The sequence below is a fragment of the Coturnix japonica genome, chromosome Z, assembly GCF_054131305.1.
Source record: "Coturnix japonica strain WE chromosome Z, WE-NBRP24, whole genome shotgun sequence".
Lineage (NCBI taxonomy): Eukaryota > Metazoa > Chordata > Aves > Galliformes > Phasianidae > Coturnix > Coturnix japonica.
Genome location: NC_140702.1, coordinates 6952770 through 6977952, shown reverse-complemented (window position 1 = coordinate 6977952; position 25183 = coordinate 6952770). Strand labels below are relative to the sequence as shown.

Here is a 25183-nt window from a genome sequence, read left to right as displayed (position 1 = left end):
TGTTTTTTCCCATTAAAGGATGTATACTAACATGCTGAGAGGTTATTTGGAGAACTTCTTCTTTTCATTTATTCCTCCAAAGGCATTTGCTTCTGAGTACTTTTGGAGTTGGGTAATTAAAGCATAGGTGTGGTCGGTGGTACAGAAACAAGAAAGACATGTGAAGTTAAAAAGCTCTTTATGACTCAGTTGTAATTCTGCTGCAGCTTTACTGTGAGAAGCAGCCGAGGAGATGAATACTAGAATTGTTCACAGGTTTTAAGATAATAGTGATGAATTATTTTGCTTGCGCTTTGAAAATTATTCATATGTAAGAGATTAAAGCTGTACCTAAATAAGAAAGTCTCCAAGGAAGGCTGCCCCCTGACGTCCATTTTTTATGCATTCACTCCTTAAACGATTCATGCTTTAAAAGAGAAATTAAGATCACAGATAAGATTTTATCTAATTATATTAGGGGAATGCATGAATTCCAGTGAAAAATCATAAAGCTACTTGTGCGTACCTTTAAAAGCATTTTAATAATTTGTAACACATGATGTGGATGTGGAATACTTTCTTTACATACATCTGTTAACTTTATTGTACCTTGAAATACGGTATTTTCAACAAGAGATCGGAGCCTCCAAACAGAGGGGCAAAAGAGAAAGGTGTGTATTTAGCATTGTTGGTCAACTAATTTTGTAGCATTAATACTTAGTATTTGAAAATATGCCATTTTTTATATCTATTAGTTTGAGGAAGTGGCAGGTGTTGTACAGATCATTTGTGGCTTATTGTATACAGTTATATTTTCCTGTACTATGTTTATACTTCTTGGTGCATTAGCATGTTTTGATAGCAAGCGTTGTAAATCTGTTACCATATTTCAGACTAATCTCTTATATTTTCCAGTGATGAGAAGACTGACAGCTCAAGTGGTGCTGGAGAAGCTAGTAAACCTACAGACATGCCCACGCAGAGAAGAAAACGAATTTCCACTATGCCCAATCTTGTCAAACCCAGAGCTGGGCCTTCATCTGATCTGCATACTGCATCAAAACCACAACGGCGAGCATCACAGGCTCCTGATGGCAGTGCTTCCTTTCAGAAGGATTCTCCCCCATCAGAGAGAAGTCATGTTGAAAGTTCTTCAAAGTCTCCCATGCTACGTGAAAAGAAAACACCTGTGCCACAAGTGCCACAGTTTTCCCCACTAAAAAAATCAATGAACAAAGAGCAAACTGTTGCTGCTCAAAAAAATGATGATACCTTAAAAAATTTACCCTCCCCACTTAAGGAAAGACCAACACAGGAAACGTCAGTGGCACAGGAGGAAAAGCTACCTCCAAAACCATCTCCTGTGAAAGAGAAACGAATATGTTCTGACCGTGAAAGGATCCTCAAAGCTCGGAAGTTAAGAGAAATGCTTAAAGAAGAGCTGAAGAAAGAGCGGATGGTAAGCCTCTACCTTGGGATTTGGGATTTCTTGCATCTTTTAGACCTTCACAAACTGAGTTATGTGGCTTAGCTCTGCCAAGCATTGAATATCTCTGAGAGGGTAAATCTCTTAAGGGATATGTAGTCTCCACTCTGATAAATATACTCTTTTCATAAACTAACCAGTTCAGTGTGAAAAGAACAAAAAAACAACCCTCAAATCCCACCAACAAAATAACAAACTTCATTTTACTAGGGTACGTAACAAACAAATGCTATATATGAAATGAAAAGTACTTCCTTGTTGAAATTAAGTTTTTTGTTTTTATACAGAAAGAGTTGAAACACAGGCCTCCAATAATTGATGGATGTTCTCCACCAGATCGCTCTAAAATGACCATGAGAGACTTGATATACTACCTACCAGAAAACAATCCAATGAAGTAAGTGTGGCTTTTTTCCTTCCTGGGTTGAATGATTCTTTTTCTGTTTAATGATTATGAGGAGAATTCTCAAATCTGGAGTGTTAGCACAGATGCAGTATTATTATAATGGCAACAAAAGCTTCTAAGCACTTTCATATAGAAATTAGATGTAATGACTGGTTATAGCCCATTAATCTGTCTCCTGCTCCAATCATATGCATTTCACCATCCTTATTCCATACTGATCCATCAGGATCACTGTTTCTCCCTCCCTTGGACCCCTCACTTAAATATATCACAATAAATTTACATAGTTGTGCAACCTTCTGAATGCATTATGTAAAAGACAGTCACCCTCACTTGAGAAGTGAGTCCACATGAACCTAGTGAGATTCAGTACGGCAAAATGTTGCTTTTGGTTGGGGGGGGCAATCCTGTATATGTGTACAGATGGGGAGAATAATTACAAAATGGAAGAGGTTGGAAGGGGCTTTGCAGTTCCAGCCCCCCTGCTGTGGGCAGGGTTACCACCCATTAGATCAGGCTGCTCTGGGCAAGTTCAGATATAGAAAGAGTTGAAAATCAGAGTTTATGTTTTGTTGCTTGTTTGTGCATTATCCAGTGAAAGTGGGTTTGAGGGAATGAAGCAGAAATATATCAGTATAAACTTGCGTCTCTTAAAAATTCTAGGTCTTCGTTAGCAGAAGAGAAGAGGACAGAAAAGAGTTCTACTCTGGGTCAAATGAAAGAGTAAGTCTTGGAGATGAAGGTACTTAGATTAAAAAAAAAAGTCGTCTGATATTGGAAAATAGAATGTGCAAATGTAGTAGTATTAATAACATTACATCTTCATTTACTGTTTCAATATCATAGCCCTTCTTTAAAACAAGCTGTGAGAGTGTTTTGTAAAAGACCCTCTTGCTTTTCATATTACAATTTTGAACTTGTCCATCACACAACAGAATGAAAAGCAGATTTCAGAGTCTGCATGAGCTTGACATGTTTATGGGTTGTATTTTAAGTGGTTAATTAAATTGTTGAGCATTTGGCCTACAGAGCAACAATTTGGTGGAGTGCTACCAAAAGTCATACAACTTTTCTATTTAATATTGTAGACAGGAAGAGAAAAGTACTCCCGATCATGAAGAGGAAGATGAGGAGGAGGCAGAGAATGAGGAGGAAGGTCAGGATGGTCCACTTCTAGTTCCTCGTGTGAAAGTAGCCGAAGATGGTTCAATTATTCTGGATGAAGAGAGGTAAGTTCTGTGTTTGACTCGTGGACAACAGGTGCTAGATGCTTCTTTTTTTTGTAGATAGGATTGTTGTTTGAGTGAGGGAGACCCAAGCGTATGATGTGATGAGAGTTGAGCTGTGCTAATATAGAGGACAGTGCAAATATACAGCAATATATGAGCAACAATTATTTGTGTCTCAGTAGTGGCAAACTTCCTCTGAAAAACACGTTTTGGGGAAGGAGATAGCAAGGAAGATGTCATGCTTTGTAAGAGGGCTGAATGTTTGTTAAGGTGATTTTAATTTTAAAAGATATTTTAATTATCTGTCTTTGTACTATATCTAATAAAAAGGGAAAACCAAATTTGCTTGCACAGTCTGAGTAATCTAATGCTTTTTACCACATTCTTCCATTAAAATACACAATAAGGTAGTTACAGTGGATAACAATGCATTCTGACTTATGGCAGGAAAAGTCTAAGTAGTTGGCCTTTAAATGTTATATGTGTATCTTGCTTGTCAAATGCCTTTTGTCTTTGCTTTTGTAGTTTAACTGTAGAAGTTCTAAGAACAAAAGGTCCCTGTGTTGTAGAAGAAAATGATCCTATTTTTGAACGTGGCTCTACAACTACATATTCCAGCTTCAGGAAAAGCTTTTATACCAAACCATGGTCAAATAAAGGTGGGTGTACCTTTGGTTTCATGTTTTGCATCAGCACAAAGATGTTTTCCACCAGTGCTTTATGCTTAACAAATTTTATTCCCAGTGAAGTTTATGGATCTGCTTAAGCCTGACATTCCACACCTAAGTTCTTTAAACAAGCAGAGCTCTGATTTTTGTCTGTGAAAATAGGAATGTTTAAAGAAATCCAGTGCATTTTGTAGGATACTCATGACTATTTCTGTTATGGAAATTTAGATACCATGGAAATGCTTGCCTTTTTCAGATGGGTAATTTTGGCTTGGGTTATCAAGATATCTGAGCTCAGTATGGAACAGGTAGCCTTTCTTAGCAACTCTTCTAATGGGTTCTTCCAGCATGGGCGGAAATAAGTTGTTTCTACATTATATTTTTCTAATGCATACAGAAGCTATGTTTTTCTGTTTTGTTGTTTTTCTGTTATAACTAGCTCTGTTGTTATAACAGAATCATGGCTGATCATGGCTGACAGCACTGTGCAAAACTTCTTATCATTTTTTAATAACTCATATGGAAAAGTTAGCTTCAGAATATACTGTGCTGCTCTTGGGATGGGCTATTACCCTATTTACAAGGAATAGTAACAGTGTGTTTTAGGTGTTATTTGCCTGGTTCCTGTTTGAGGTTGTGTTCATAATAACAGTAATCACTAGCACTTTGAAATGAGTTAACTTTTATTTACTAGCTATCTACAGAACATATTTAATATTGTGTAGTTATGTGTATGTATAGCTATGTATCTTTTCCTTCTTCCCCAGAAACAGACATGTTCTTTTTAGCTATCAGTATGGTTGGAACGGACTTCTCCTTGATTGGACAATTGTTTCCTCACAGAGCCAGAGCAGAAATTAAGGTAGAGGTTAAAGCACTTAATGCAACAATTACGCATCTTGTTTCAATTTTCTATTCCTATTATTCTGTTACTATGATTCCTATTAGTACTGATCACATTAGTGCTAATCGTCTCTGTAGAAATTATATTTTAATGTTTCCAGGAGATAAGAATCTCAATTATGAATATACTGACATGAATTCTGAACAGAATATCTTCTAAATCTTACCTATTTGAGCACAGTTTGCCTCGTCTTTATTTTTAATTGAAAAGACTAATGAACATAACAATGAGGTTCTTCTATGGTGCCTTTGTATTTGTCCTCTAGGATTTCAAACTCTGCCTGGATTAGAAATAAGAAAAAAAGATGTTGAAAAGAATTATAAACTGAGTGATGATATGTATTGCTGATGGTAAAAACAAATGTGGTTTTGACATTTAAAAGCAGGTGGCAAATTCGTGTTCTGTGAGCATGTTTGCAAGTGTTTACAGCTTTGGTTTGTAGAAAATTCTGTTGCATTGAAGAAGGCTCATATTGATCTGTTATGCAACAAGATATGGTACAGCACTTCTTGCTTACTGAAAAAGGCAATGCCATTTTAAAATTTTTTTTTTAGAACAAGTTCAAACGTGAGGAAAAAGCAAATGGATGGCGGATAGACAAGGCTTTCAGTAAGTAAAGCATACCCCACCCTACTGTAAGTCGGTTAACTAGCAGTTATCTTCTTTCACTGTCAGTTTTTGCTCTGCTTAAGCTGACTATGTGACTAAGCTTCTTGATCATAGCTGAGTTTAGAAGTTGAGTTTAGGTTTCTTATGAAAAGTTTGGTTGACAGTAAAGTCTTTGGGGTTTAATTTCTTGCTTTTCTGTGTATTTAGTATTTTACATTAATATAATTTTTCCACATATATTCAGTTAATCATTCTGGTCCTATTTATCAGAGTTACTACTTGTAAACTGTTTTGAGAATCTTTAAATCCCTTGTATATTGTTTCACTGAGAGACTAAGTCTTGAATTAGCATGTGTTCTGCTCATAAAGAAGCAAAATAGCTTCTGACAGGTTTTTGGTGATGCCAGGCAATGCATTTGCAGGTAGGCCAGTAGTCATAAACAGAAAGAAGTGCAGAGCACACCCAGGGTGAATGGGCGCTCTGGCTATACAATTATTTTTGTTTTTATTTTTATTACATAACCTCTGTTTTTTTTAGTATCATAATATATTAATTAGTATTTCACAAAGGACAAAAAATTCTCACCTTTGATTTTATGTATTTTTTTTCCTATTTTATTGCTTAAATCCGAAAGAAGAAAAGCGGCCCTTTGATTTTGAATTGTTCGCCCAGCTTCTTGAGAAGGTCTTGGCAGATGAGGAAAAGAGGAGGCAGAAGACTGTGAAGAGCCAGAAGCCAAAGGAAAAGAAGCCACCGAGGCCTAGGAAGAAGCCTAAAGGTATTTCAAAGGAACGTGTGAGCATTACAGGCCAATGGGTATTAAGATGTTGCCAGCAGAAGTAAAATCCTGTAGAGAATTTCTGTCTTCCCTTTTCTAGACATAATGAGAGAATCCTGGCTTTATAGTATAATTCTTCTTTAGGTGTAGCTTGTTAATAAGTCAGAGAGTCATTGAGGTTGGAAAAATCCTTCCAATCTAGACCTCCCCTGTGCAAGTTAAGACAATTTATTTGTGTCCTATCTTAATAATTGGTAGCAGCCCATTCCTTGAGGTACATTTTCTCTGGGCAGGAGAGACCACCTAGTGGGTATTAAAGTTGAATGTAGAAACGGTGTCTGACGTATTCGCCAATTAACCCGACTTATCCCGGGAACCTCGACTGTCCCGGGGAGAGACACAAACATGGATGCCATGATGTCTTCTCTCAATTTATTGCTGCATCACACTCCTTATATACCATCCTAAAGCCCACGCAGACACGTACACCTGCTACGCAAAACCTGATGCACGCGAGAGAACCTGTACACACACCTACCTAAACCCCCCGCCCACTAACTCTTAACCTACAGGCCTAACTCAGCTATTTTAGAACACTCCATCTAGTCAGAACTACTGTATGCACTCATAAATCCTTACAAAGACAGCTCAGTACTCCAGCATCTCCCCCCTTTGCTAATGTGATGTTTCAGAATCACACCTTGATAGTGGTTGATAGTCATCTCCATGTGGTGCACTTAAAACTAAATTAACTGTGAGAAGGCAATTAACTGCCTGATCCAAAACATGGTGAACAATATGAACTATAACAAGAATCAAACACACAGCAAGCAGGATAACTACTAAAGCAGTCACACAAATTGGAAAAGAAACCCCAGTCCTTGTCCTTGATTATCTGGAACGTTGAATCAGCTTTGTCCTTCACCTCCTGTTGGATCTCGCTTATGGCCGAAGCTGCATTCACACTGAAGTCAAGACAGCAGAATCGTTTCAGGCCTAGGTGTTGTTCCATCTCAGTGCAATCTAGACCAGTCCGAGTGAGCAGAAAGTCCACCGCCATATTAGTCTGAGTCAGTCCAGTGTCAATGGAACTCAGTGTATCAGCTATATCAGTCAGTGCATGGGAAGTGCGATTTGTATTCTGCCAGCAAGCAAGCTGTGCAGTCACACATGTATTACGAAGATAGTACCTAGGACAGGCCCACTTCCAGCAGCAGGAACAGAAGTAGAGGCAGCAGCAGCTGGCAACCACAGCCAGACCAGACGGGCAAGAATCCACTGGGTTCCAGCTCCTGTAGAAATACAAGCATACCCTCGACCCCATGTGAGAAGATCTATAGGTGTCATTTAGAAGATTCGAGCATCCAACACCAGAACCCCAAGAAGATACACCAGAGCTGCTGGCTAGTTGAGCACTACCAGCACCTATTGCAATATTGTAGTCAGATCACCCTTGGCAGATCACTCTTGTCTCCCCCTTCCTTTAACCACGTTAGCCGTAATTTCAGTGTCTGATTAATGCGTTTGATGCTCACTTGGTCGGTACTGTTGTGCAGGATACTAAGCATAGACCAACCATATGACGTAGCCCTTAACTCCTATTATAGCAGAATTAGGATTTAATGATAGTATCATCAATTCTGGTATCCACTAAGCATGGTAACAATGGTTTGGTGGGTTTTTTTGGATTTTTTTTTTTTTTTTTTTGTCATGTCCTAAATCCACCAATTTGGTCCTTGATGCCAGGTCCAGTCAAAGAATGAAAAGCAATTAATCATTTGCCATGTAGAAATAAAGCAGAGGGTGAGGGTATCCATGCCATTATGTTAAGCACCCCAGCATGGTCAGCATCTGCAAGTCCTGGAAAAAACAAAATTTTTATCCATGTAATAGAAGGATATCGTAATAAGAGAGCTTTATGCCTGTCCCGAAGGGGGCCCGTGACAACTGTTGGAATAAGAGTCACAGTGTTGTCAGTCTGTAGTACTGACTGGGCGTTGGCCAGATCCACAGGGTCAATGTGGAATAGTATGAGCAGTTTTATTTGCTTGCTCAGGCTTTTTACAGTCCCTCTGTACATGGCCAGGTTCCCCACAATTGTAGCATTTCATTCTTTGAGCTGTTCCTGCATTGAGTTGAGAAATGGCCAAGAAATTTAATGTAGGGCTGGGCAGCCTCCTGCATAACTAATATAAGTGAGGCATTAGACAAATTAGTATCAGGTATCTGACAAATAACAAATAACACCAGTCTTAAGTTGATCAAAGCATTGCCAGTTCATCTTTGTCTGGGCCAGAAGTATCGCCCAGACCTGAAATCATAACATAACTGTCAGCAACAACAGCAAAAAGAAGTAAGATGCAGTACAGAAAAACAGCATCACCATGAACGAAGGGGGGCGGGAAAATGGCGGGGGGGGGGTAAGGAAGCATGGCCAGCATCACAGCATCAGGGGCAGAAGGTAGAACAGCAGCATGGGCGAGGGGAGGGGAGGTGTGAGACATGGGTTGAATCCAGGCAGAAACAGAGGAACAGTTTAAAGACATTCTTCCTTGTCAAATTTGATTAAGCCCTTCCATTATTTAGTACCAAAGAGACAACAGTTTAGCAGCCATTCTGTCTTCAACAGTAGAAGTCTGCTGGAGTTTTGTACCAATTTTAACCTAAAAGTTCCCCATCAAGAGAAAATCCAGTTTTCAGAAATTCAGAAACATTTTTACTGCAACCTGAAAATAAATCTCTAAAGGGTCCCATTCTGTGTTGATCTGTAACTGATTAGAAAAAAGCCTTCAACTTTTGCATACTCTGATATATTGATTTGAATGATCACTAAAATTTATGCAGCAAATACTTGTAGAGTGCTCACAACCATGACTTTTATACTAATAGGTAATTAATGGTCGTACAAATTTATGAATTTGCATGTCAGATAGAATCATTATTAGTGGGCAAATGTGCCTAAAATGTGTTTGCGGTGGATGTAATAGGCAGTGCCAGCAGAGCGTCCCCTGTTTCTAAGTGCACTTTACCTTTCTCACCCATCACAGATTCTCTCCTGCCTTTGTTTCTTGCAGATCCTAAAGGGTATTTCCAATTGTACACTATATCTGCCTGGCCAGTGCATGATACAGAGCCCAAGTGGAACACCTGCTTGGAAAACAGAATAAGCCATTAAAATCAGCTCTCTTAGTGTGCGCCTTTGATGTACATGGTCATATTTTAACAATCCTGATTAGTGGGATGAAAGGAAGTGATCACTCTATGATACAGGGCCATCCCCTTCACCTAAGATTTCTTTCCAGGTTTTGTCTTTTCCAATTAAGAAAAGGCTAATTGATAGGCTAACAGCATCATAACTGAGCATTACTAATACATCAAATGACTATTCATGTAGATTCTAGCATTGGTAACATCAGATCCTATTTGGTTCACATCCAATCTGTTAATAAAATAGAAGCATACAATAACCTGGATAATGCCTAATAATTCTAATTCCTGAGACTACATTGGAAATGCTAGAAATTCTCCCATTATGCCACATCATTGTTATCTGCAGTATAATAGGTTACAAAGCAATACCAATCAGTAAGACGCACACAGTCCCAGTCACTATGAAAGCTGGATACTAGTTTCTGCTTAGAGATGAGGCCGAACATATCATACTGAAACCCAGATAGGGGCAGTCCTAACAACTCCCATTTACTTTCAAAAAGCATCGTTTGGGCAGGCGATGGGACTGCCCTGTTCACACTATGCCAATCAAAGGGGGTGATGAGCTCCATCTGTATCATGTCCAATAGAGCTTGGCAGGCAGGACTTTCCAAGCTTGACATAGCCATTACCGATCTTAATTCCTTAACTAGCTGCCAATCCAAAGGCTCCCAGGTGGGCCGGCCCTGAGGATCCCATACCTCGGGGCGTACAAGCAGCCCTCCCCCCTCTAATGATTGAAAGAGAAGATCTCTTTGAAGTTCTTAACAGTCATATACCAATCGTGCACCGGATCATTAAGGGGCTTTGCTAAATCAGACTCCCACTGCTGTTGTGCAGCTTGAATTTTAACTGACTGAGCTAACAACCTAGAATTAACCGAAAGCCATCAAAATACTTTTAACAGCCTCTCAGGCAAATCATCTCCCTCTGCAAACATGGATTCCAAGGCTTTTCTCTCAGTAACTGAAAAGGCCTGTGCTGGCTCCAGAGAATCAACACCATCCTCCTTCTCTCCCTTTATCACCCCTTTGCATTCCTGAGATGGAACATCAGAGAGCAGCTGAAAACGCTTCCCGGAGCTATAGAGCTTGAATTCCCCGGCTTCGTAAGCCATAAACGGCATCCGCAGTTGCAATCCACACACCTTGCGAACCATGAAGTTTGTAAAAGCAAGCTCGTAGCACCCCCCAAGCAGGGATATGCTGAGGAGCAGACTCATTTCACAGAATCACAGAATTATCAAGGTTGGAAAAGCCCTGGAAGATCATCTAGTCCAACCATTACCAATACTTCCCAGCTAAATCATATTCATCAACACAATATCCAAACATTTCTTGAGCACTCCCATGGTCGGTGACTCCACCACCTCCCTGGGCAGTGCATTCCAATACCTGACTACACTTTCCGAGAAGTAATACTTCCTAATGTTCAGCTACAGCAGCTGATGGTAACTCCATTCCTGCGGCTTGAACCTTATCCAGGTCCATAGCCTTTGCGGCTGACTCACTCAGCCCCCCCTGAAAAATCCATTGGATGAACCCCTTTGTGCTATTAGAGTACAATGTGCCCCCCGCGTCCTTCGCAAGCACCTTTAAAATCTTTACCGTCTCTTTAACGGATCCTGCCGCCATGGTAAATACTCTCCCGGACCTTCCCCATCCGCTCTCCCAGCCGCTTCTCCCAGCTGCACTCCCGGCTGCTTCTCCCAGCCACTATCCCGGACCTTCTTGTCCGCCCAGCCGCTTCCCTCGGCTGCTTCCTGGCCGCTTCTCCCAGCTGCTCTCTCAGCTGCTTCCTCAAGTACTCGAACACCAAACTCTGTAAAAAACCAGAAACAATCACTTCTACACTCACACCACAAGCAAACTCCTCAATCGTAAATCAAGCACACTTATCACGTTGGGAGTCACCACTTGATGTATTCGCCAATTAACCCGACTTATCCCAGCACCTTGACTGTCCGGGGGAGAGGCACAAACATGGATGCCATGATGTCTTCTCTCAGTTTATTGCTGCATCACACTCCTTATATACCATCCTAAATCCCGTGCAGATGCGTACACCCGCTACGCAAAACCTGATGCACGCGAGAGAACCTGTACACACACCTACCTAAACCCCCCGCCCACTAACTCTTAACCTACAGGCCTAACTCAGCTATTCTAGAATACTCCATCTATTCAGAACTACTGTATGCACTCATAAATCCTTACAAAGACAGCTTAGTACCCCAACAGGTGTTGCCAGACCTTAATAGTGTGTTTAATGTACATCATGATAAGCAATGTGAATATGTTTTTCTATTTCTCCTACATTTTGAATTACTTGGAGGGTAAGAAGTGTAAGAGTAATAAAAGGAACAGGGAAGAAGTGTTTGGTGGTAGGAAGCAGAATTTTAGAAATGCGTTAAATCCAGTAGAGAGCTTATGAATTATTAGCCAGATAATAATTTTAATCTTTCTTATGTAAAATAAGAGTTGTTAAATCACATGCTTCGATTGATAAAAATTTTCCTGACATAATTTCTGCAGCCATGACTATCTCTTTCTGCAGAGATAGAAGAATTCTCTTTAGAAATATCAGTGCCTGTTTTTACTGGACCCAAAAATGGCTTCATAATCCAGTAAAAAATATAGGAACAAGAACACTTGATAACTGTCCTTTGTTGGCTTTATGCTCATAAGTGTGGTCCCAGGTGTGGAACATGTTTAGTGCTGAAGCTTGCTTGTTTCCTTGAAATATACTGACACTGATGTGTGGATTTGAAAGATATTGCTAGTGGAAATATCTTTCAAATTATTACTCTTAATACTCTGCCACAGTAGTAACTGGACATATTGTGTCAATAGCAAAAGCTGCCAACACAGAAACCACTGATAATCAAGATGATCTTCAGGAAGCCAGAATTTCTGACGCAGAAACAGAAGCAGATACTGTGACAGCTGAGAAGGAGAATAAGGAATCGCTGGGTGTTTCGGAAGAGGCAGAAGAACAAGTTTCACTAGAGGCAGCGTTAGTAAATAAAAAAAGAAAAAGGAAGAAAAAAGATGATCTTGAACAGGAAGTGGAAAATCATCCGGAAGAGTTGGCTGTCCCTTCAAAAACTGCTGAGGAAGGAAAATCATCTAAGAAAAGTAAGAGGCAAAAATGTTTACTTGTTCAAATATAAAATTTATGTAAATATACGGCGAGCTTAGAAATGAAAACTGAGCTTTGGTTTCATATCACTGATGTGCCTTGAAAGGCTGTGGATTGGTGCCCTTCAAAGTCAACTTTTGTCCTATCACTGGATATATTTTGTTGTAGCTGAAAACAGTTCCCTTAAAATGTAATATCTAGAGGTCATGTTCTGCTGGGATGTTTTTTTTCCTCCTAAATTAATACTTACTTCATTGTAGCTAGGATGCAAAAGCTGGAATTCTAAGTTGATGTGCAGGACGTCCAGATTGATTTCATTCTTATTTATTAGCAGGAAAAAAAATGGTCAGTGAACCCGACGCTGCTGATCATACTGTCTGCAGGGAAGAACTGGGCAGCGTTACTGAAGAAGAACAAGATGATCTACCTGCTATAGAGGAGGAGAGATCAGTGTCCTTTAGATCGATGGATGATGTAACAGAGAGAGAAAGTGATGTCAATTTAGGCAGGTAATGTTTGCAATGGAATGCTTAAGAATAACAACAAAAAAAGTGATTAAAACTTTAAACATTAGTTTCATTTATTTGTTTTTGCCATCAGGTGAAGTGGCAGAAAATGGGTAGGTTTTTAGTATTTAAGGTTTGTCTTGGGTTTGTCAGATTGTGTTAAACGTAATCATTTAAAGGCAAAATTGCTTACTACTATAAATCTAAATTTTATATATGCAACTTGATCTGACTGTAAACAACAGTAGCTTTTAATTAAAATACAGTATTTATGTTTTTTGTGTACTTTTATTGATTTCAGCTCTCAAGATAGCAATGATGTAAAACTAGTAATGGAACCTACCAAAGAGGGGAGCCTAGATGTCACAGGTGATACATCACAAGAAATTCAGCTTTCAGAGTGTCCAGTTTCAAGAACTAGAAGCAAAGAAAGTCAGCTTGAAGAAGCTAGAGAAACAACGGTATGTTTATTTTTTTAATTTTTTATTTTTGTGCTTTTCTGATTTATTTAAATCTTCCTCTTTAATAATGATAGTATTTCTGCAGATCAAAGCTGTTTTTTCTTTGTTTATGGTTTCTTCTGGTTTTGCTTTGTCATAAGGTACAAAAAAGGCAAGAAGCCTGACTTCCAGAATCTAACTATTACCATTTTTCATTAGTTTTTATGGGCTGTTATACAGCCTTATCTCACAGGCAATTTATAAAGCCAAACAGGTTATTTATTCAAAACTGAGGCAATGCAGTACCAGTAGTAAAACTTGACATGTTGCCTTGGTGTCAGTTTTTGCTGCTCCATGCTTACTAGCAGAATGTTGGAGTCTGAGCAGGATAAGCATAGGGTTGTTTATGATGCCTCAGAAGAGAAACCTGTCTAAACTTTTGTTTGATGGTCTTGGCTGGTTTGAGGTATTCCAGGAAACATATAAGAAACAGAGACAAGATTGAGTTGTCTTTGTATGTTCTAATCAAGCATGGCAGTTTAGAAACTTATTGAGATTTCATGTAACTTTTTTTCACAGACTTCATACACAGATAAGTTCTGTGGAAACTTTTATTGTAATAGTGATTAGTTTGCTGTTGTCGCATTTTTTTTTCTCATTTTCAGAGTTACCATCAGGGTTCTGTAGGAAACTGGTTTAAAAACTAGACCTGGAGACTAATTCTAAGTGTTACTGCCCAAAGAGTCCTTATCAGCTTCATTCTGCTAAGAAAACAAACTGATTTTCTTCTTGTTTCTGCCTGTTCTTACGTTATATCAGAGTTCTTGTGTGCTTATCACTTAGTTTCTAAAATACTCTTTTAATCTTACTTAGAATGTAGACGCACATGGTTTACATAAACCAGAGGAAAAGCAGAATGCATCAGAAAGTGATTCTCAGTCTCAAATAACGTAAGTAGAGGTATTCTTTATCTTGTGGGTTACTTGAGCTAAACCTTCATTTGTCTGTATTTCCATTTCACCTGTATAGGCTGGACTAGATGGTAGATAATTCTGACTATTTAATATATAAGAAAGTATTTTTGATGGAAGTTTTGATTGCTGAGGATAAAATGAGAACAATAACACCATTTGACGTAGCAAATTCTCAGCTACAAAGCACTATTTTTCAACATAGCTACCACCATTAGCTGTACATTTTCAGCAGCCATGAACTAGAGCCTGCTTGCCATGCTTGTAGAAATCTGCACTTGCAAAGGTGACCCGCTGTCACCACTGCTGAAAAACACCATCCATCCACCACCACACTGTGCTCACATCCACTGGGTGTCTCCAGAAGGTTCAGCCCCTACAGCCATACCACCACCATCTGCTTCTGGCATCGTGGGCCAACACAATAAAACATGAGGTGTTACTCTGAGAGTAGTCTTCAAAAATATATGATGTAGTTAATGTATATAAGTAACAATTTAGTTTTTAGTATTTTTTATTTTAAAAAGAGTGCAACAAAAACACAAAACTACTGGGACATTTGACGTTAACTTTGTGAAACTAATGCATCAGTGTCTGTTTCTCTCTAGTAGTAATATGAACTACCTCTTCTTATGTCCTAAGGAAAACTGAAAAGCCAGCAGAGAGGAGGCGCTTGCAGAAACCTAAACCCAATATAATGAAGTTATCTGGTAGGAAAGAAGCAGTAAACCATGAGAAAATGGAAGCTGAGACTCCCTCTCCAAAACTTGTGAACACTACTGAAAAGGTCAGGAGGAAAAATTTTTCTTAATGTGCTAGGTACTCGCATCAATTTTGGTCAGTGCTTATTCTCTGTACAAGTTACTGTCTAGTATGTAGTGTTGGGAGAACTGCCTCTGAGGTATCTGTATGCTCATCCTTGAGTTATATTTCATGCTGTGCTTGCTTTTGTCAAGATAGGGAACAGATAACTCCTAAGTTACTGGTTATCCCATACTGTATAGTGTTGTGCTGAACAATCAAATGCTGGAAGGGTGTGAGTTTGTTAAGGCTGCCATTGCAGAGGATCTGACTGCGGTGGTGGACAACTGTATTGTGCTTAGCTGCCCACTGGAGTTAAACTGCAACATTTGCATTAATTCCAGTGCTCTGAGGAAGACAGTGGAAGAAACAGAAGTACAATCGCAGAAGCAGAAAGCATGGATTTGGATACTAAATCTGAGTAAATATTGAGATTATTTTTCACTAACTGATTGTAATTGTTAATTTGTTATGCATAGTGCTGTTAGAAAAACCAAAACACTAATAATTAATATGGATCTTAGATTTGACTGGAATTTTCATGGATGATTCCAGTAATGGTTCTGCAGTAGATGTTGTGGGTGTTATATGGGAAACTGGGAAGTACTACTTCTATAGAGAACAGGCTATGCTTGGAATCTGGGGGGAGGGGAAAGTGATAACAGTGGCTTTGCCCCCACCCCATCTGCCAGCTGTTTCTGCTGCTTGGAAAAGCAGCAATGGCATGCTCCCAGTGTGATTACTTAATATTTTCAACACAGAGATAAATGGATTTTCCACAATCTTAAGACTAAGCAATGTTTGATACTTACATGAAGTAACTTGCTAAAGTGTATGCAAAACTTTCCAAAGATTTCCAAAGAAGAAAGCTGTGTGAGGCATTGGATATTAGGCTTGAATATTATGGAGTAAATGTCATTATTATGAACCCTTTGTGCAGGGAGCCTGAGAAAACTGTGCTTGCAGTACCAAGAATTAGAGGAAATCGACAGAGGTTTAAGCCTAATCTTACAAGGGCATCTGGAAGGAAAGAGCATGAAAACAACACAGAAAATGATAAAATGTCCCATCCAGAGTCTAAGGAAGAAACTGAAAAGGTACTGATGGTGTGAGAACTAGAAATAACATGTCAATTGTGAAACTGTTGGATGCAACATTCTCTGTTTCCTGAGCGTGACCAGGAATTAGCACTTACTTAGCTGTCAGTGACTGTAACATGGTGTAGAGATCTCAGCTTGGGTGACAGCTCATTGCACAAATGGTAGATGTTAATACTCTCTCATGCCATGCAGCAAACACAACATTGGTTTTTTGAAATAGGCTTTACAGCACCTTTCTTGGCATGTGATGCATATTGCATAAGTGATTACATCTGTCATAAGCATCTGTTTTGTATCTTGTCATGGATAGTTACCTGGTCTATTAGGTAATGTTGCAGTTGATAAATACAAAAGTGTTAATGTCTTAATATTCTATTTCTACTCAGAGTACTGACCAAAGCAATAAGTTTGATGTTAACAGTGGAGAAGCTGTGGAAAAAGATGATAAAGTCTTGGAGATGGTGTCTCAGTAAGTATGGGGGGGGAAAAAAATAAAGGATACTTCTTTCTTGCAATTTGCCACCCTCACATCTTGTCATGTTACATAGTGTTAGTTACACAGGATCACAGAATACCAGCATCTTCACAGTCTTGCAATTCTTAAAACAGAAGTTTCTTAGGCAATTTTTGCTATGAGATAGAAATTCAGAGAAGAGTAACATTTATTTATTTCTTTGTTTGTGTACTTACTTATTAAATGCATGACATAAATTAGTTGTTTTTAGATTTAAAGCAGTGCTTTTAAATGCATCAATCCACATGATTGTTTGTTCTTATAGTGTAGTTAAGCATTTGAGTATGAGAAGGAAAAGAAAAAACATTCCAGTATGGGTGGTTTAATGTATATTTTAATTAATAAGTGTTTCCTGTATTTCTATTCAAGTGGAGAACTGACAGATGTGGTGTGACAGGAGAAATGTGTTTTACAGGAGAGTTAATAAAAAAAAACACATTGTCTTTTTACTTAGTCCTTTTAAAGGTGAAGGATGACTGTATAAGGTTTGATCAGACATAAAAACACTTCAGCATTTAGTTCTGTTATTATCTTTCTTGCTGTTTAACGTGGCTCTAGGTGTAAAAGCATAGAAGAATGTGTTCATTGTAGATACATCTGATATTTGTATGCCAGTAAGATTATTAAGCTATTTTTATATTCTTATAAAGTTTCTGATAACTTTCATAGCCTTTGTTAAATTAGGTTGTTCTGCTTCTAAACAAGATATGAATTTGAGAAGTGCCTTTGTGAGTCAGAGAAAGATCCAAAGCATAGTATCCCATTTCCATTGGAGAAGGAAAACAGTGCAAGCATAAATTTTTACTTCTCAAGCACTTCTACTGTCTCCATGGACTTAGCAATGCATAACTCTGCTTTATGGAAGTGTATGTTATTTAGTGCTTAAAAAGGAAAACATGTTTTCCTTAAGAGCCTTCCAATTTAAGAACCATAAGTACACAAGATGTATTATGTCTTTTTCCAGGTCTAATGACATGGCTGGTTCACAAGAAGGCAGCAAAGAGAGTGTGCTGAAACCAGCACCTTTAAAAAGAGGCCGAGTGCAGAAACCAAAACCAAATCTAGAAAGAACTGTTGCATGGAGAAAAGACCATGGACATGAAAAAGATCCTGAAGAGGAGAAAGCTGAAGGTGGAGAAGCAGAAGGACATGTGTTACACCATGTGAATGAAGGCAATGATTCATGCCACAAAAATGTAAGCTTCTCAAGCAGCTGCATAGATGTATTTCTGCTGGGCAGTGGTAAAGATTTACCACTTAATCTGCAAGCATAGTATTTGTGTATCTTATTCCTTCCAGTTAAACTGAATTGTCATAGAATTTTCTAGTGCTTGTAATTAGATTCTGCTTTCTGTGGAGACAGAGATTATATTTCACTGATGTTTTTGTTGTTATTGGTGATACCGGATTTGAAGAGAGAAGTGCTGAACAGAAAGGATAATTCTGAAAAAAAAGACCATTTAAGATGGAACGTATGCAGAAAAATAACACATTTTTATCTTTAAAGTATTCAGGGATTTTAGCTGCTGAACAAAAAGAAAGAACTTAATTTTTGAGTTTTTTTTAATATGAGAATGATTGAAGTAAATATTTTTTCTTCCTTTCATTCCAAAAAAGAGATTGGCCAAAAATCTTTTTCTTACTAGAGTGGAACTTATATTTTTTTTAGGATACGGCTGATGCTCCCAAGGAAAGTCCGCAGAAACTAAAAGCTGTTGAAAATGAAAAAGCGTCTTCAGATGTCTTGAAAGATGCTTCAGATTTCAGTACAGGGTAAGATTATTTTTTAAGTGGAGAGATGGGCTCAGCTGGGCCAAGCCACACATGGCCCACTGGCCACAGGTTGGACATATCTGTGATAAGTTGTCCTTTTGGTAAAGAAAATAGTTAATGAATAAGAATTTTAAAAATACTGTAGATCTCTTTTGTAGTTCTAGAAATTATTAGCTAAGATCACATCAAACAACCATGACAACAGGTTCTTGATGTTCGATGTGATCTTAGTTGATCTTTTTCACGACATCCCGTACTTTGCTCTTGTTGTAGCTACTGCTGAAAATTAAATATTTTCATATTTAAGCATGTGAAATGTGATTTGAAGAATTCATGTTGTCCCATGCCATCAACTGCCTGTTTGGTTTTTAGGGAGTCTGGTCCTGAGATCCAAGAAGACAAAACTGTTACTTCATCAGTTCGGTTACTGAGGAGTCGATTCCATAGGCCAAAGCCAAATTTCAGAACAACAAGTAGAAAGGAAGAGATGAATGTAAATAAAGGTGTATCACAGGAGGATGCCAACAAGAAAGAAAGTTTGATGCAGAGTAGTGATGAATCTTGCATCCCTCCAGATACAGATGTAAGGCTTTTCTTATTTTTTCATTAGTTGGATTCCAGCTTATGAGTTTGTGAAACTGATATAAACACTTGATGATTTAAAGAAAAGATTAATCTATCTTTTTAGAAACAATTTATTTTTCAAAAGCTATGATCTTCTGTGTGGGAACTCTTGTACTTCCAGTTGTTTCTAACCTGAGGTGAACTTCATGAAATGACAGTGAAGAAATAAAAGTACTGAAAACACATAACGAAGAAGGAATCTGCATTTCAAGGTGTTTAGTTAAAGAAAGTAATACAGATTTTTCTTGGAAAGCCTTTGGAATTATTAGGGAGCAACTAAAAGGAGACAGTCTTTTTGGATGGGAAGTGCTTTGAGGAGTGATTAGTACTGAGCTTTGTGGACATAAAACTGTCTCCTTTTTGGATTTAGTACCATGACTTGTTCTTGCTCATATTTTTTTTCCTATTTTTCAGAAAGCAGAAAACTGTGAAAACTGTGAAGTCCTGCAATCACTGGAATCCTTAGGAAAGGCAGAGTCAGTTGGCCCAAAGGATGTTTCTGAAAGCTCAAGTTTTAAGTCCCCAGACACACTTTCTGGATCAGAGTGTGGCAAAGTGGAGGCTTGTCTACCTGTAGATAACCCAAATGAGACCTCAAGTACTAATGCTGGGTAAGGGTCTAGCTGCAGTTATACCTTGACTAACAAGGAAGGCATTTTAAAAGGAAACTGTTCTGCTGATGGTTTTCTAATTGGCTAAGAAAGTCTAATAAAAATACTTAATGTTACTACATGTAGATTTAACACTAGTCGTATTAAAGCACTAGTTACTGCTATGCGAAGCATCAAAATAATGAATGTTTACTTTAGATTGAGAGAACAGTTTGTGCTGTAAGGGATCTTAAAGACTATCTCATTTCAACTGTCCTGCCATAGACAGGGATACCTCCCATTATATCAGGTTGTTCAGATCTGCTAACCAAACTGGCCTTGAACACCTACCTCTAGGTATGGGGCACCCATAGCTCTGGGTCCTTACTGTACTGCTCAGCTAAGATCATGAATTCCACTAACACTTAACCACTGCATCTTCTGTTTGGACTGTCCTACCACATGAACTAAGAGGTTATCCTCAGTAAACTGCAATAGTCTCCTCGATTGCTTGTAGCTTGCTTTGTCACTTTTCCAGTAGATGTTAGGGTGGTTAAAATCACCTGGCATTCAGGAGTCATTAAGAATTATTTCTGTTGTGGAAGTAGTTAGTTGATGAATGCCTATACGCATTTGCTGAAAAAAAAAAAGATTTGTGTGCATAATTTAACATGCAGCAGAACTTTGCATTTGTGTAATGTCTTTCAAAAAGTAAGCTGTGTTTTATAAAAAATGAACCTGTGCTTTTTGATGACGTGCTTTTGTATTGAATTTGATATTGTTTGTTTGTTTCTGGTTGTCTTAGCATCGATAGAAAAATCACAGCTCAGGGTGAAAGTAAACAAACACCTCTTCAACCTGTCCAGTTAGTGAGGGGTGGATTCCAGAAGTACAAGCCCAACTTGGGAAGAGGTGTTAGAAGGAAAGAATTACAAACACCAGAAAATAATGAAGATAAAAAATCTGAAGCAGATGAGTTGGAGGTGCATCAAACTGAGTCTGCTCATCAAGTGTCAGCCATCGTAAGTATACTAAGAATAGCTACTTTGCCTTCAAAAATATGATTCCAAGTTATATGTTCTATCTTGGGCAGTTATATTAGAATATTTAATTTTCATTCCCTGAAGCAGAGACACCATCTGCTATGAAAGAAATCCCACAAACTCTGAAATGTTGAGATACTGCAGATATGAAATTAGTGGAGTCTACTACTTATAGTCTTAATGTCTTCTCAAAAATAAGGATCTAGTTTTGATTGGATTGCATGACAGATGAAGGATTATGTACATTTTAAGTAACTAGAATGCAAGTTTGTTTTATATTGCAATCCATAAAGATAGGCATTTAGCTCATTTTTTCTGTCCTGCATGGTTGATTGAAGTCTGTGTTGAAGAATCCAGGAAGTATCAAGAGAAGACATAGGGTAGTCTGTTTTTCTGTAAGAGTTAAAGTTTTTGTGTGTTTATAAATGAACTTCTGTTTTATAACCTTGCTTGACTCTCCTTTTTTCTTGCTGTTGAAGTGGATAATACTTCTGTTTTATTGCAAATCAAAGGGTAAAAATGAAGCTGAATTGCATGAAGGAAATGTATTGAGCAATGAGGAACAGGCACAGGAAGAGGTACCTCAGGTGCCCTGTATTTCTGAAAACCTATTGCGTGAACAAAGCAGGTAAGGACAGAGTTCAGCAAAATCATGTATGATAAGTTTTCCTTTGGTACATAAAAATAGGTCTTTGAAGGTATAAATTCTTCTGTTCCTTGTATTTGTATTTCTCTGATTCTTTGTTTTCAGTGCCATAGGCAGCTCCATCCCTTATTTTTTGGTGCACACTTTTTAGTTAAGGTGAACTACTTTTGGGTTATTTTTGGTTCACAGTTTTTCATTTGTTTTAAATAGCGATATACTGTTTGTCTACAGCATTAGGTTTTTGAGTTGTTGGCTCCGAGCTGTGATAGTTCTGAGATATTACATCCAAAATCTGTGCTGAACACCTGGAGAACTCACTAAGAATTGCAGCCACTGCCACTGAACCAGGAATCAGTGCATTGGTTTCAGAATAAAGAAGGTCCACTATCCCACTGGTTCTTTGTTCTATTTTTTTGTTGGAGTAAAACATTAAAATATTAAATTTTTTTTTTTTTTTTTTCCTTCTTAAATATATGAAATGTATCATATATGGTATGAGGGCTGCTCCAACAGTAATCCTTCCTGTTCTGTGATGTTGGGCCATGATGTTGTAGACGCATGTCAGTGGTGCAGCAATAGAGCTTGAACCTTCCCACCAGTGTTCCATTCCGTGCTGTCGCTGTGCAACAGATGGCAGCAGTGGGACAGTCTGACAGGATGGTGTCTGATGTGGAAGCACAGATGAGGCAAAAGGGTGGAATATGATTTCTTCATGTGGAATAAACCTGCAGCCGTTGACATTTGTTAACACTTAGTGAAAGTTTATGGAGGCCACGCAATGGATGTGAGCGCAGTGGGGCAGTGGTGGTGTGTGTCTGCAGCAGTAACAGCAGCTCCTCTGTTTGTGCAGTTTTTTATGAGCATGGCATGCAGGTGGTTCTTCATCACTGGTGATAATGTGTGACAAATGGTGCTGACTGGTCTGAAAAATAGTGATTTGTAGGTTAGAATTTGCCCCCTTGAGTAGTGTTATTGTGCTCTTTGTAGCAGTTGTAGTTTCCTGGGAAGTAAATGGGAAGCACTACTTTCAGAGTGACATATGCAGCCTAAGACAATACCTGTTCACTCAGTGCAGCCCAGGCAGGCTGTAAGATGGACAGCTGGGTACTGCATCCTGTTCAGGTCCCTCTGGATGGCAGCATGAGCATCTAGCAAATCGGTCTGATAGCTGAGGGTAGGCTCTTCTGCATCATCCTGATCATTTATGAGACGGTAAGGAGGACTGAAGACAGTATTGACCCCTGAAGCCAGTAGCTCTCAGTTACTAGCCTCATAACTAGCTTTTATGACACTGATCACTGCCTTCAGGGCCCACCTGTCCAGTCAGTTTTCAGTCCACCTTATTGTCTGCACATACAGCCCATAATTTATCAGCATCTTTATGAAGGAGTTAGGGGAGATAGTGCTAGAGGCCTTGCTGGAGTCAAAGTAGATAATTTCTGCTGCTCTCTCTCTCTTTGCCCACCAAGTCAATTATTTATAACAGAAGGTTTATCAGGTTGGTTAAGCTTCTTGTCTTTCCTGGTTCTGGAAGTGGTTTACAGAACTTATCATTGCATCACACACCTCGGGATTAAGATAAGGCACAGCAGCCTATAGTTTCCTTGATCCTCCGTATTGCTTTGTTTGAAAGCTTCAGCTTTCTATTCACTAATCTGAATGTAATTAAAGGAGAGATGAGAATTTTATCTTGTTTAAAAGCAGTAGTACCTCCAATACTGGAATTAATGAAGATAGTGTTCCTATGGTTAATTAATCCGGGGACCCATTGTGGCTGAATCTTTTATCTCTTCCTAAAATCTTAATGTTTTTCCAAAAGTAAACTAAATGGTCCATTACTGCAGAAAAGCAAATCATGTATTATTTATTTATTTATTTATTTATTTATGGGGTTTTTTTAACTCTTTTAACTCTGTTTTGCTAAACAAAATAAACAAATAAATATGCAGAACGCTTGAATTCATTTATAACCATATGTTTGATAATAAGACAACCTTGTGGAATGTATTTTGCAGTGCATGGAAAGTAAAAGTTGAAAAATATTTTTTCTAGGTCCAACATAAAATTAAGTTCTGGAGAAGAGAGTAATCAGTGTGATACAAAACCTTCACAGCAAGCAAGGGTGTCCCTCAGGAACCCAAAGCCAAACCTAGCAAGAGCTCACAGAAAAAGGGGTCATTCTGAAGAAGACAGAAACAGAAGAGATGAAGATGATGCTGAGACTAGAAATACTGAAGAGCATTTGTTAGAAAAAACAGTGGTAAGTGCTGATCATGTGTTTTGAGCCTCTTTGTACCTCAGTTCTTTTGTCTAGCTTTCTAGAACTCATAGATGACATGAAAATCCAGTAAGTAAATATGATAAGGTGATACTCTCGTTTTTTGTGCTTCACAATTGGAAATGATGAATCTAAACACTTAAGAAATATTAAAGTGTTGACTAAAGTTTTGCAGTTTATGTGCAGAAATCTGTATTACCCTGCCTGTGGCAGGAGGACTGAACCATGATGATCCTTCAGATCCCTTCCAAACCAAGCCAGTATGACAGTAAATAATGTACACAAGCAAAATTTGAGGCTCCTTGAACCTACAATTCCTGAAGGAAAAAAAAAAAAAAAAGGTCTTTGTTATGGTCCCACATCACTTTCTTATCTCTAAATTGGAAAGATATAGATTTCAAGGGTGGACTATTCAGTAGATAAGAAATTGGTTGGACGGTAGCAGTGAGAGTGCTGTGGGCAATGGCCTTGTATCCAGGTGGAGGCTGGTCAGGAGTGGTTTACCTCTAGGTTCCATCTTAGCACCAGTGCTTTTCAGCATTTATATCAATGACCTTGACAGTAAGATTGAGTGCCCAGAGAAGTTGTGGATGCTCTGTCCCTGTAGGTGTTCAAATCCAGGTTGCATAGGACCCTGGGCAGCCTCATCTAGTGGTTGGCAACCTTGCCTATGGCAAGGGAGTTGTAACTAGATGATCTTTAAGGTCCTTTCCAACCTAAGTCATAATATGATTCTGTGATATAACTTTGGTAAGTATGATATTCCTTATGTTTTGTCTTGTGATTTTCTGTGTGTCTGAATAACATTTAAGCTCTGTTCTGTAAACTGGGGTAGTTTGTTATTTTTAGCTGACTCCCATGGCAGGAAAAAAATCCATCCTTCATGTTTTACTCTAGAATGAACAGCTAAGTAACAAGGATTGAAAACAGAAAATGATTTGTCTTTCCACTTCCTGAAGGGTTACTCCTGATGAGCTGTGTGGAGTTGGTGTGTTATTCGCCATCAGTGGGGAAAGTCAGGCATCATATTTAATACTATCTCACAACACTTTTTAAAAATCTGAAATAAAAAGAAAAAAAGAGCAACAAAATGAACTGTGTTACCAGATTACAACTGAACATGTTCAATGATAGCAGTTGTCTCTTCTCTCCAGCAAAACTCCAGTAACACAGAAGAAGCAGCTTCCTTCACAGAGTCTACAAGAAAACATGATTTTACAGACTCTGAGAAGCCGTCCTGTAAAAGAATCAGGCAGAATAATAGTTTACAGTCTCCAGAGATATCATTAGAGAATAAGAGTCAAGTGGAACAAGAAGAGTCTCAGCTTTCTGCACCTCAGCAAAAAAAGTCAGATGATCAAACAAGGTAAAACAGCTGATTATGGTTTGTATGTTCAACTGATTGTTTCTGTTCTTAGACATTAATAACCAGCCATAGTTCTGAAGTGTGTGTGTGATAGAAAGAAAGCACATGCAGGATGGTAGC

General features: G+C 38.5%; 1 protein-coding gene across 3 annotated transcripts in view; it reads left to right on the top strand.

Moving 5' to 3' along the window:
- Positions 1-25183, top strand: part of BDP1 (BDP1 general transcription factor IIIB subunit) — a 51999-nt gene that overhangs the window by 1607 nt on the left and 25209 nt on the right. The window contains exons 2-25 of one of the 3 annotated variants that reach the window (XM_015849971.3): positions 895-1438; positions 1753-1862; positions 2535-2594; positions 2960-3100; positions 3626-3759; positions 4536-4630; positions 5227-5281; positions 5917-6060; positions 12123-12407; positions 12743-12920; positions 13219-13378; positions 14231-14307; positions 14971-15115; positions 15474-15550; positions 16070-16226; positions 16616-16698; positions 17708-17939; positions 18413-18516; positions 18889-19099; positions 19555-19751; positions 20536-20752; positions 21286-21401; positions 23472-23679; positions 24852-25063. In XM_015849971.3, coding sequence (XP_015705457.2) covers positions 895-1438; positions 1753-1862; positions 2535-2594; positions 2960-3100; positions 3626-3759; positions 4536-4630; positions 5227-5281; positions 5917-6060; positions 12123-12407; positions 12743-12920; positions 13219-13378; positions 14231-14307; positions 14971-15115; positions 15474-15550; positions 16070-16226; positions 16616-16698; positions 17708-17939; positions 18413-18516; positions 18889-19099; positions 19555-19751; positions 20536-20752; positions 21286-21401; positions 23472-23679; positions 24852-25063 — 3942 coding nt within the window. Of the gene's footprint in view, positions 1-894; positions 1439-1752; positions 1863-2534; positions 2595-2959; positions 3101-3625; positions 3760-4535; positions 4631-5226; positions 5282-5916; positions 6061-12122; positions 12408-12742; positions 12921-13218; positions 13379-14230; positions 14308-14970; positions 15116-15473; positions 15551-16069; positions 16227-16615; positions 16699-17707; positions 17940-18412; positions 18517-18888; positions 19100-19554; positions 19752-20535; positions 20753-21252; positions 21402-23471; positions 23680-24834; positions 25064-25183 lie in introns of those variants that run through there. The other 2 variants (XM_085529595.1, XM_085529596.1) reach the window with 2 other exon arrangements.